Source organism: Etheostoma cragini, chromosome 13 (genome assembly GCF_013103735.1).
Source record: "Etheostoma cragini isolate CJK2018 chromosome 13, CSU_Ecrag_1.0, whole genome shotgun sequence".
NCBI lineage: Eukaryota > Metazoa > Chordata > Actinopteri > Perciformes > Percidae > Etheostoma > Etheostoma cragini.
In genome coordinates, this window is record NC_048419.1 from 5,939,690 (window position 1) to 5,951,764 (window position 12,075).

General features: G+C 42.8%; 1 protein-coding gene across 3 annotated transcripts in view; it reads right to left on the reverse strand.

The window, feature by feature from the left end:
* Nucleotides 1-862: 862 nt before the first annotated feature.
* The window catches only part of dscama (Down syndrome cell adhesion molecule a), a 117,146-nt gene continuing 105,933 nt past the window's right edge, over nucleotides 863-12,075 (reverse strand). The window contains exons 22-33 of one of the 3 annotated variants that reach the window (XM_034889903.1): nucleotides 10,521-10,638; nucleotides 10,234-10,397; nucleotides 9,147-9,245; nucleotides 8,862-9,050; nucleotides 7,752-8,042; nucleotides 6,147-6,323; nucleotides 6,033-6,063; nucleotides 5,816-5,931; nucleotides 5,526-5,684; nucleotides 3,707-3,904; nucleotides 2,995-3,297; nucleotides 863-1,850 (exon numbers count right to left, since the gene is read on the reverse strand). In XM_034889903.1, coding sequence (XP_034745794.1) covers nucleotides 1,471-1,850; nucleotides 2,995-3,297; nucleotides 3,707-3,904; nucleotides 5,526-5,684; nucleotides 5,816-5,931; nucleotides 6,033-6,063; nucleotides 6,147-6,323; nucleotides 7,752-8,042; nucleotides 8,862-9,050; nucleotides 9,147-9,245; nucleotides 10,234-10,397; nucleotides 10,521-10,638 — 2,225 coding nt within the window. In that variant the 3' untranslated portion in view covers nucleotides 863-1,470. The remainder of the gene's footprint in view (nucleotides 1,851-2,994; nucleotides 3,298-3,706; nucleotides 3,905-5,525; nucleotides 5,685-5,815; nucleotides 5,932-6,032; nucleotides 6,064-6,146; nucleotides 6,324-7,751; nucleotides 8,043-8,861; nucleotides 9,051-9,146; nucleotides 9,246-10,233; nucleotides 10,398-10,520; nucleotides 10,639-12,075) is intronic. The other 2 variants (XM_034889904.1, XM_034889905.1) reach the window with 2 other exon arrangements.

Genomic DNA, 12,075 nt, shown 5'->3' on the forward strand with positions numbered 1-12,075 from the left:
TTTTTATTCCAAAGGCCAAGGGAACTTTATCAAGATGCATAGTATCCTAGATCAATTAAATAACTGGTCTTTAATATTGAATACCTGCCTGCCTCTATGGGATTTTTTTAAATAAGGGTGTGTATACTTACGCCCCTGTATGTAAAGGAAAAACATTTATTTATTATTCATTACACATTATTCAATCACAAAGAAATTGTGTGCTCAGAGGTTGGATTTTTCCTATATGTTTTAATGTAGGCATTAAGGGTTAGGGTTAGATTCTTTTTTATTCCTCTTTTTAGTCAACTTAAGCATGGGTTCCTAAACTTATGATCAACACTGTATCTGGACACACTTGAGTCGAGGTGTTGTGAAGTGCAAACCATTAGTTCTCTTAACCCTCCCTATTCTAGCTAACATCATTTACCACCCTGGCAAAAAAGCAGTGGTAAACCACACCTGAATACATAGCTGGATTTGTGTCCGGCCCTGTAAGTATACTCACAACATAGTTATTTTCATCATTACAGTACAGTGTAGAGCAATAATTTTCATATACTTTTCATATCTTTTTTCATATTGCACCATCAGAGAACGGGACACAGAGAAAGATCAACAGAGACTCCATTTCCTAATTAAAACGAGATATGTGCAAACATGACTAAGGACTTTATTAACCAAATCAATTCTTCCCTGTAATATCCACAAATAAAAGTGATTTCTCTTTTTATATATATATATTTATAGTAATAAGAATAATAAATCTTCACATTGGATCATTTCATAGTGTGACAAAATGCTCGACTGGGCCGTCCAGCCGCGATCGTAATCCTCATTGTCTGTTTAATTGGTCAGTCCCCATGCATCCATAGGAAATAGATTTTTTTTTTCTTCAAAAAAAGTAACAATTTGAGAGCAGCTGAAAAGTTTGGACTGGTGTCAATTGCTTTCATCCCAAGATTTCTCCCGAGTTTCGTTCAGTGTTTCAGAAGGATATTCCATAGGAAAAAAATGACTCCAAATCGTCATCTTCCACTCCAGAAAAAAAAAAAAAAAAGATGTCCGGGTTTTTATGAAAACATTGCAGTAATGGTGAGAACAGATCATTTGCTATTTGATAATTAATGATCATTAAGAGCTGACAACTAACAATTAATAATCACTGATTAATTATGAAGAATGAACAATAATTAAGAATAAATAATGCTCCCTCGTTACTCAATTAGTTTGGCAAAAACTCCGGCTGGAGCCGTTTCCGATGAGTGGATCTTTTTCTCAAGTGAAACAAACGAAAAAAAAAAAAGAAATACAAAGAAGAGATAAAAGAAAACTCTAAAATAAATTAAAGGAGATTAGTAAAAGTGACCCCGCCCTTGGAGAGGTGGGGGCTGTATATACAGAACTACGTGGTGAAAGTCAGTTTACTGCACTTGAGTGGTAAGTCCAGTGTTAGAGTGAGTTCTAGTCCCGCCCCAGGTGCCCCTGCTGTTATACCAGCGTGTAGGACTTTGCGTACGGGTTGCTGCTCTGTTTGAGGTGTCCTCGCGAGTCCAGCAGGGACTCCTGGGAGGTGCTGAGCTTGGCGGCCTGGGCCAGCTCCGAGCCCTCTCTGTGGGGGAGCGTGGCTGCGGAGCCAGGCTGCCACTGGGCCGCTGGGTCCCTGCTGGCATGAGGGGCCTCTGTGGGTGTTGGGGGCGCCATTCGAGAGGGCCGCTTCAGCGAGCGACTCTTCTGGGGCTCCAGACAGGCCTGACCCATGGCCGCTCTCTCCCCACTAGCTGTCCCCCTGGATGAGCTTGAGCTGGACATGCCTCGGTTTAACAGGAAGTCCATGCGCAGGTATGGAGGAAGGTGAACCAACTCGCCCCCTGCAGGATAACACACACGGATCACAGTTAGGTTCATGAGAAAACATGCGCACATTCCTTGCTAGACATCACCTCAAGGTATTTCATGTGTTAACTTCAATCTTAAATATATGGGCTGAAGTTTGTACCAGAAAATTTGTGATGTGTAAAAGGTTTCTATTTACACCGACCCTAGGGGTTCTATCAAGATTGCCTAATCCATCATCATAACAAGTGGATGTCTGTAGATTTTGCTGTTGCCAAGAAGCTGACTTTTTTTGTAAAGGAGGAGACGCCAGTGCTTCCCACATTCAAGCCTGGACAGATGCACTGTTGAAATTAGCTAAACTTGAAAAGGTAATCTTCATTAATATAGGCTCTCTAGATGATCTAGAATTTATGTAAGTTATTTAATGAAAGCGTTATTTTTGAATAAAAAGTAGTCAGTTCTTTCCATAAGTTATGTCATTTTCCTTTTTTTAATATCTTGAGTGTCAAACTTTCAAATAGCATCTACATTCCACTTGGAGCAGAATCAATGGCTCCGGAATGAGTTACTATTCACGTTTTATGGCGCTATTATGTGTGCAGCCATTTTTTCTATAGTGTCCGAGTTTTTTCAAATTTGTGCAATACATTCCCTACGTATTATACTCTTTGAAGAACATGCTGGATCTGCTTCACTGACAGTCCATGCAGTAACCAAAATGATTTGTTAGCATCTCTGTGAAATGTATCAAAGCTCAATAATACATGTCGGTAAAAGAAAAAATATACTTTCTCATTCCGTTTCATCACAGCAGCCGGTTTCCTCTGGAAAGCTTTAGAGTGACAACTCTTGAATCTTTAATCAGAGGTGTGAAATACAAATCATTTAATATTTCTGGATGTCCTGTTGTATTTTACTTGGACTGAATTGTTGATGTAATGCTTCCTTAGCTTCGCTCTTAAAGACTGTAAGCCTATTTTAACTGAGACAATCATCAACTTGAATGCATGTTGCGGCCCTTCAACTGGGTTGACTGTCGACATTAGAGTCAAAGTTAATGGTTGGATATTAATTGAAGTTAAGGCATTAGTGTAATCAGCACCATGATTAGGCCATTTGCAATGACAGATTAGCAAGCGGTCGAGGGTTCAGGCCTAGACCGTTCTGTGGCCTCACCCGGTCTGTGGGCCTTGGGCACAGCCATGTTCATGACCCGGCTGACGTCCTGAGGCTTGGGCGGGGAAGCAGTGAAGCGGCAGATGCCTGACTCGGACGGTGTGCTGGACGTCAAGCTGTCGGTGTAGTCGTTGGTGCCGGCCGTCATCTGCTCAGAGGAGGTGTCAGAGATGAAGCACTCCGTGATGGTGAATTTGGCGTGGCGCAGCTGCTCCTCCATCTTGGCGTGCTCGTAGGCTCTGGCAAGCTCCTCGTAGGTGGAGGACGCGCTCTCCGTTGACACCATGCTGCTCCTTGCTCGGTCTGGACATGGGTCGGGGTTAGTGGAGGGATTAGTGTCAGGAGTTAGTGTGTAACTTTAGCTGTGTTCAAAACTGGCTCAAAACTTATAGGACCCCCTCGAAAACGAGATGTCACATCTCAAGGGATTATTCCTAATAAAGAATTTCTACAAACTGCTCCCCTATGACGGAAATAGTTCCCTATATAGTGTGTTTGCGATAATTGAAAAGGAAATTGAAAAATGTCAGTGTAGTTTCTGAAATCTCATTTGGTCATTTCCTATATAGTTCACTATTTAATAAACACCATATAGGGAATAGTGAGTGATTGAGGGGATGGTTTAGAACACAGCTTTTGTTAAAAGTCAGACAGCTGAAACAGATTTGTTGTTAGAGATGAAGGGTGTCATTACGCTGCATCGGTGTCTTACCCGTGTCCTGAGATGGGCTGACGCTGTAGCTGTCACTTTCCTTGTCGACAGAGCCGGCAACTCTGGGGGTGGGCAGCCTCCAGTCGGTGCTGAGAGTGTGGGAGGATACAGGGGGGTGTGGGCGGTTCAGGGTCCACTGGCTGGCGTAGCGGTTGCGAGCGGCTGGGCCAGCTTTGGCTGTGCGGCGGGCTGTAGGGTCTGAGAACAAGGAGGAGAACGCGGGGTGTTTAATGGCAGGAAATAGAATGGAATAGATTTTCAGTGCCATTTACATCACATTGGCATTTTTGTGCATTGCTCTCAGAGTCAGTTCTACAAAAATTTAAGAAGTAGTACAGTTAAGAAAATACAATGATGATATAAAACTATATACAGTACATGTAAAAAGAAATACATGAAAATATAAAGTGTGATGGCTCCTAAAAGAAAAATATAAAGAGAAAACAGCTGTAAGAGAAGTTATAAGTTACAATTAACATACACTGTATAAAAACTGCTTGTGAATACAGATACAATTATTGTACCTAAGATTTTTCAAAGAAAAACTTTATGATGATGGACATGACTAATGAACTGGTCATAATAACAAAGGCATGTCCATGCATCTCATATCAGTTGCCACCACACTGTAAGATATGCAGTAAAGGCAGGGAAGACTGAGAAGACTGAAAGTTAGTGAACAATGCTGGTTATACAATTTAGACTCAGCTTTGCAAAGGTTTTATGAGGAAGGAATTTTTTTAATCTATTTTTTAATGTTTGTTTACAAGAAAACTCCACAGGGCATCTTTAAGCACATGATCCCAAAGGGTGTATATTGCAGTGTGAAGAGAATGAGTGTGAGTGTGGTGGTGACTCCAGTTAACTGAATTAGCTCGCGGGCTTTGCTTCATTTTGTACCAAAGCGATAAGCATACCAGATGTAAACAAAAGGCACATCAGAAGGTGGGAAAATACAACATAGCTAAAGTAAAAAAGGGCTAGGAAAAGGAAGATATCTGTGAAAACAATACACACAACCACATCCGCTGTATGTACAATAATGTAGAGCGAGCCTGTCATTACTGCGGATTAGAACCCCTAAAGGGTGAGGCGGGACTCTGACGGGAAGCACACGGGCCAAGGATCAGTTCGAAGGGGGTCAAATCCGCAGTAGTGACTCTCCGGCTGTGAGGGAGCTAAACGTGGAGCTTACTAAAGCTCTGTCGGCATTGATGCCATTAGCACTGTTAGCGCTCCCTGATCAGCCGCATGATCTGAAAAGTATGTTATTGATTGTCTGCCAGAGTCTACGATCAGAACTCCGGCCATGGCAACAGTCTGTTATAACGGTCAACGCATTCTCACTTCCATCTTGTAAAATACGGACGCTTGGTGACGTGCCTTTGTCGTTGTTATTGGCGCTAAAAGTATCCTTTAGTGTCATACAATACGTGCTTGGTCAGGGCTATTTGCGTCCCTTTTGACGTTGTTAGGTTAAGGTGAAGGTCGTGGGTGGGTTTAAGGTTCCATGACACACAGGAATAACGTAACGGTTAAAGAAGAAAGCGGTGTCCCTGACACACAGGAATAACGGGATGGTTAAGGACAAACGCGGGACACAGACCCCGCTCTCCGGGGTGAAAGTCCTGTGTTCCACCCCCACAACCAACCTCCCTACATGGAATTTCCCCAGCCACTGTCCAAACGTCCATATTTTACGCCTTCGGTGTGAGAACGGGTTGCAACGGTCTGTGGTACGGAAATAGAACCGTGGATCGTCGTGATTGACCAATCAGAATCTAGGTAAAAACAAAACAAAAAAAGAAAACGTCCGTACTGGACTTACTGGTTCCTGGTCTGGCATCAGATACATCTACCAGTGGGCCGGTGGCCTGGGACAGGGACTGGTAGTGGACTGTGTGTGTGACAGTGGACGACTTCTGTTTCTGAGTCTCCCCGAAGTCGTTGTCAGTCAATAACACAGTGGACCTGTCATCTGTGGGACAGCAACAAAAACAAGGTCAGCACCACAACAACCAGGTTCCTTTGCAGTATGCATGACTGTGAAAAAACAAAACAAGTACACTGTCTCATGTGGCCACAGCACACACACATTGGTGAGCTTACCAACGGTTTCCATGGTGTCTCGCTCCTCGATCAGGAGCTGGGCTCTGGGGATGTCGATGTGCATGCGGAGCGTCTGTTGCTGCTTGTTAACCGGCTCTGCTGGTCGTGTGTTTTTACTGGAAAGCACAACCCCCCCCCAAAAGAAGTTATCAAAAACTCCTGCCGTAATTAATCAAAGTGCTGTGTGCATGATGAGATGCTTGGCGCCCAATCTTACCTCATGAGCATCTCAGCCAAACTTTTTGCATCTGGAAAACAAACCCAAATTTTACTTAATAATGGAATAAATGCTAAAATCTGCCGTGCTACAGTAGATGACATCTCGTCTCACCTCGGAGCCGCTTGAGCCTCTGCTCTCTCCTCCTCCTCCTCAGCACCAGCAACCCGATGAAGATCACAACAATGCCCACCAACACGCAGGAAATGGTCACCATCATCTTCAAACCTTCGCCGCCCCCAGAGTTTTCCTCACTCACATTGGGTGCCTTCACCAAAGGTGCGATGGTACCTGTGCAGAAGTCGTAATACGTGTTATGACAGATACCGGTGATGTATGACATCACTGACATGGAATAGAACACTTGTCCTGACAACAAAACCGTGCCATTTGTGCCATTAAAGGATAGTGGCTGATCATATTGTGTAAAAGTTAATCATCAGTAGCTTACAGCTTAAGCATGGAACATTTAATTTCCAAGCGATCACATACAGCGTTCCAGCGCAAGCTTCTGCATTCTATTATCGGCACTTGATCTTTTGATGGGCAGTCATGCAGGTTTCCATTCTCTTCAAAACGCACTTAAATGCAAATTATCTCATCATTCAGAAAGAAATAATCAGCCTGATTATTCTCTCCAGTTCCAGTAAGACAGTGAAGGAGGAAGTGAAGCAGTTGGTCTTGAGAACTGGTAATGGCGGAATACCTCTGAACTTGTGGGTTTAAATAAGAGGTGGCAGCCTCCTTTGACCACATCTACACTATTGAGTGTTCATTTTTAAGCAGCGTTTTGAGACAATCACAATCTCCGTCCACACAAGAGTTTTATTTCCAGTAGCAGAACTAATCTCTGTCCATATTAACACGTCTGACAGCATATATCGCATGAACATTGGCACACAGTAGGCACGTTACTCTGCGGTAGAAAATCCAGGATGTTTAAATTGAAAATGCAGAAGATACAGCAGTGGTGAAAAGTAAGAGCAGGGATTTATTTGCTTGGACCGACATAAGTTGGAACTGTTACTGTTAGCCAACCTAACTGATGAAACATGCACTATATTTTTCAAAGATTCTCCTTTTTTGCCCATCCAGACTACAAAGCAACCCTCGAGTTTTCAAACCACATAGGGGACAGCAGTGTTTCTAAATGTCTCCGTTTTACAGGCTTGGAAACCCCGGAGTTGTGTGGATGCGAGCAAAAGATCTTAGTTTTTAAGCCAAAATGTAGTAGAGCAGATGTAGTCTGCATCTCAAAATAGATCATACAACTTTTTAACTTGTGTGGTGGCATTCAGTAGGCTTGTGATGGCGGCTTCACAAGCAGCAACACACAAAGCAGCTACAGCCACTGGAGTCAGCATGAAAAGGGTTTTTTATTGCCGAATTCATCAAGGGAGCCTCAATCCCCTCCAGCCTCAAGCACTACTAATAAAAAAAGGGATTCATTCTGCTTTGCCTCAAACTACTTCTGTTAGCCACACTATGCTACAGTTACTGGAAACATAGGCCTTTTATCCTAGAGTCTGTACTTGTCCAACTGAGTGTCAGTGTCCCCATTATACTACCTGTGGAGCAGCCACTGAATTCCACTGGTACACTTCCCTGCCACATTCTCCCAGCCATGACAGATATTTCAGTGACTTTATTCCCTGCATAGAAATGAGTTGGAAACGGTATGCCCCCCCCCCCCCCCCCACCGTTATCGTGTTAACTCACTGCCATCGTAGCTGAGTGTTGCAAACTTGACTCTCTTCTCGGCGTAGCCGGCGCTGTTGTAGACTTTCATCTGCAGCTCGTACCAGGTGGCCTCCTGCAGGTCGTACAGGATGTAGCTCTTGGTGAGGGAGGTGCGCTGTGCTGTGGTCCACGTGGGCGAGTCCACCGACCGATACTCCAAGGTGAAGGAGGTGATGGGACACCCGCCGTTATTCCAGCCGTTCAGGTTGAGCTTGACCCGAGTGGCGTTGATGCCCGTAAACAGCTCCTGCTCTTTAGCATACTGAGGCTCTGTGGCGAGAGGGGACACCCCAGTGTGTTAAGTTAAGATAGGAAGAATGAAAAAAAAATGAAAAACCGGCACACGTGTGCTTAGTGGTAACGATTTAACTTTTATCAATTGAAGAAAAAATAACAATTATTTGTATTATCAATAAATCTGTTGAGTATTTGCTCAATTAGTCATTTGGTCGAACAAAAATTCATAACATATGTCTATCTCAGTTGAAGATGAAGTCACATCTGGACCCAAAACTGGCATTTTACTTTAGAAACTTTAACAAGGAATTGATTATCAATGTAGTTGCCTAATAATCTCATGATGATTCATCTCAATCATTTCAGCTTTAATAAAAACCTACCTCAAAATTGGTTGAAAATGTACATGTGATGCAACATGTTACTTTAACAAGTATCATTACATGTTGCTGTGTCCTGTTCACTAAATAATAAATAACATTATTAGGAAAGAAGATAGCAATATGTGCCTAAATAAATTACTTTTATTTTATTTTATTCATATTCGTAAGTTATTCTCACAACAGGCATTTTTCTTGCCATTTAGAAGGATGTTTTATCATGTTTTAAACAACGAGTATACTATACAGTATTGATCACATGACTAAAGGCTTACTAAAGAGAAAAATATAATCAATTGCATTGTCAAATGTTAAAGTTTGCTTCTACTAGATATATAAATCCTCCACTTGTAAGGATAATAACATATTGTGATGGTGCAATGACTTTAGTCAAAAAAAAAAAATCACTGAAAACATAAATGATCACCTCTAATATTACATTCCTGTGAAAAGTCAATTTGTTTGGTTATACCTTTCCCATGGGTCTTTGCTTCAATGATCTCACTGATGCGTCCTGGCCCCACTGCATTCTGGGCTGTGAGCGTGAACTTGTACCAGGTACCACACTTGAGGTTCTCCAGCCGATAGGAGCGCTCGCTGGGACTGATGGGAAAGTTACCCCACTGCTCGCTGTTATCCTCGGAGTACTGCAGAATGTAGCCTGGCAAAGAACATGTGGGGAAATGAATGTTAAGAAACCCGAAAACAAAACTAAACAACAGAGTTGAAAAAGAAAAACAGGTTTTGTTCGCCTGACCTCTGATGGAGCTGCCTCCGTTGTCTCCAGGGATCCAGGAGAGGGTTATGGAGGTGGTGGTAGTCTTGGTCACTGTGAGGCGAGGCTGGTCAGGTGGAACTAAAGGAAAGGCCCAGAAATTAGTGATTGTAAGGGCAAGTCTTAGAAGAAGAAAAAAAATGTGTAAAACTAAAATGTTCCCCTGCATCCCCCAAAGAGTGTGTAAATGCATTAACAGCAATCCACAGGTGCAGCAGGCTCATAACATCACCTGGATGTAGGTGTTATACATTCTGATGGGCAGTAGTTTTTAAAGTCTTCTTGAAATCTTGAAGACTCGCATTAAAATACGTAAAAAGCCTGTTAAGTCACTTTCTATCGCCAAATGAGGTAACACAATGTTGTGTTTATGTTGTTATGTTTATTTATGTTGTATCATTATGTAGTATGGTCCACTGATGAAAGCCCCTGTATTTACAGAATTACAAACTGCGAGTCTGTGGCGACATTCTCTAGAAAAATCACAAGGCGCAAAAAAGGGTTACTTTGGCCGAACAAAGAAAGAAAAGAAGATAACTGCAGACTAGGAAACTTCAAAAGTTTAAATCGGAAGAAAAGGAAGACAACTGGCAACTGACTGACGTCACAGAAGGGACACTGTCCCGATCCCTGGGGAGTGAGATCTTAAAATACACCTGCCATTATAGCTTATTGCCAGGGGTGCCACCAAAACAGAGATCATGGAGAGCATGTGCACATTTCACCATATGTTTTGGGAATGTCCCCCCGTTGCACAGTGCTGGCAACATGTTGCCTCAGAACTGACAACATTTGTTTGTGGGACAGTTCCCGCGACCGACAACACCAGTTCTGCTGCTGAATGACACTTCTTCAATCCAGATTTCTAAATGTCAGAGAAGGATAGTCCTTGCTGCAGAGAAAATGCTCTGGAAGCCACCACACACTTTGACCATTAAGCAGTGGCTTCTGCCCATTTTTTAGGGGGGTGGGGGGTGTCACATGTATTTTCTGTCACCTGTAAATTGTTGCTGATGTGTATGTGATGTGTCTCAGAGATTGAACGGGTTGGTGCAAAAAATATGCTTACCTTGAACTTGCAGGTTGAGGACGGTTTTGTCTGACCCAAAGCTGTTACTGGCCACACAACTGTAGTTCCCAGAATCCTCTGCTTTCACCGTGCGAATAACAAGGCTGCCGTTACTATGGACGCTGCGCCGGCTGTCAATCACAACAGGTGCTGGGGTTCCATTGCTGTAACGTAGATGTTATTAGTGTCACAATGTAAATTTGAAGAGACAAATGGAACTATTGTTGGAGACCGTATTCACATGTAACCTTGTATCACGTCACGTCAACGCCTTTTACTGAACTTACATCTCCTTCAGCCACTTGATGGTTGGGGATGGATCACCAACTGCTTTACAAGGCAGCACAATGTCCCTCATCCAGGGAGTCGTTACTGTCCTGTTAAAGGTCAGGATCCGAGCCGGAGCTGCAAAAACACACACACACACACACACACACACACACACACACACACACACACGCTTTATCAGCGCACAGGGGAGATGCAATAACAAACAGATGTGTTGCAGTTTGCTGAATGATTTCAGAAAGAGTTTCTTTCATATTGTAGTCCTTTCATTTACTCTAGGACTGGGGAAAACAATCACTACAGCATGGTAATTCGCAATATTTTAGGTGACAATACTGTATCGATACACAGGCAGCAAGTATTGATCTTTTATTAAATTTGTTTGTCCGCTTGACAATCCCACTTTGCAGCAATAAAATTTAAGTGATACGAAAAGCTGAGAAATGTATCTTTTTAGATAAAACAAATGTGGGAAAAGTTTCCTTCAAGGGACATCATTTGAAATTTGAAAAAATTAGAACTTGGAAAAATGGTCATAAATTGCTAAATATGTTCAGGATATTGCAATGTGTTTAAAATCACTATAATATTGTATCATGGCATAAGTATCGTAATGATGTCGTATTAAGAGATGTCACCCCTAATTCACTCTATAACCCTTTGGCTCACTGACCCTTTCATATATAGTATGCCCTCCAACCCCAAAATAATATAGACATTCTCTGGCAGAGGTGTATGTGAGAACGCAAATGTCTAAATCAGTTGGGCCAAACGTTAAAAGCCCTTTACCCTGCCGAGTCCTTAGCACAAAGCCTGTTGAGCCCTTGTGTGGAAACAGCAGGTCAAAGTCTGGAGAATCGCAGCGAGCGTCTACCATTCAACGATGCAAAACCGGAAGAAAACAAACATCTGAGGGTGACGATAAAATGTAATTTACATTAAGACTGCAACTAAAATGTCTAACTGGAGAGACAACAAGGTTTGGGAACTTCTGTCGGTAAAGGTCAACGGTAGACATATCCAAGTAACGGCAAGAGACTTGCTTGTTCCTGACCAGTGCCACCCCCTCATTACGGTCTTTCCATAAAGTGAGAACAAGTCTTACACAATCTCCTGTTGTGTGCTGTGTGTAAAAAAGGGAAACTCCGGACCTTGTCCAGAGTTCTAACTAGGTTGGAGTCAGGGATACAGGCTCAGGGGCCACAGTCTGATGCCGTGTCTCTCTCCGTCTAAGCAGTCGACCTGCCGTAGACCTTAGACAGGTTGTGATAGGCGCTGTGGGTCCTGACTCCAGAAACCATGAGGTCTATCAGCATGTGCGATCAGCTTATCAGCTCTCAGCAAGCATGCTATTTACATTCAGCTGTCTTCCTCTGAGGAGATGCTGGGAATAAGATCATGTTTTTCACAAATCCAAATGGGTGAAGTTAGTTGTGGCAAGAAGGTAAAGAAGGGTAGTCCCCAACAAGGAATCATGTTTTAATGTTAACTTACTGTGCTGCAGTGACTGCTAAAATTTTTATTTGCTGTTATAGCTTGTATTTGAGTCCAAAA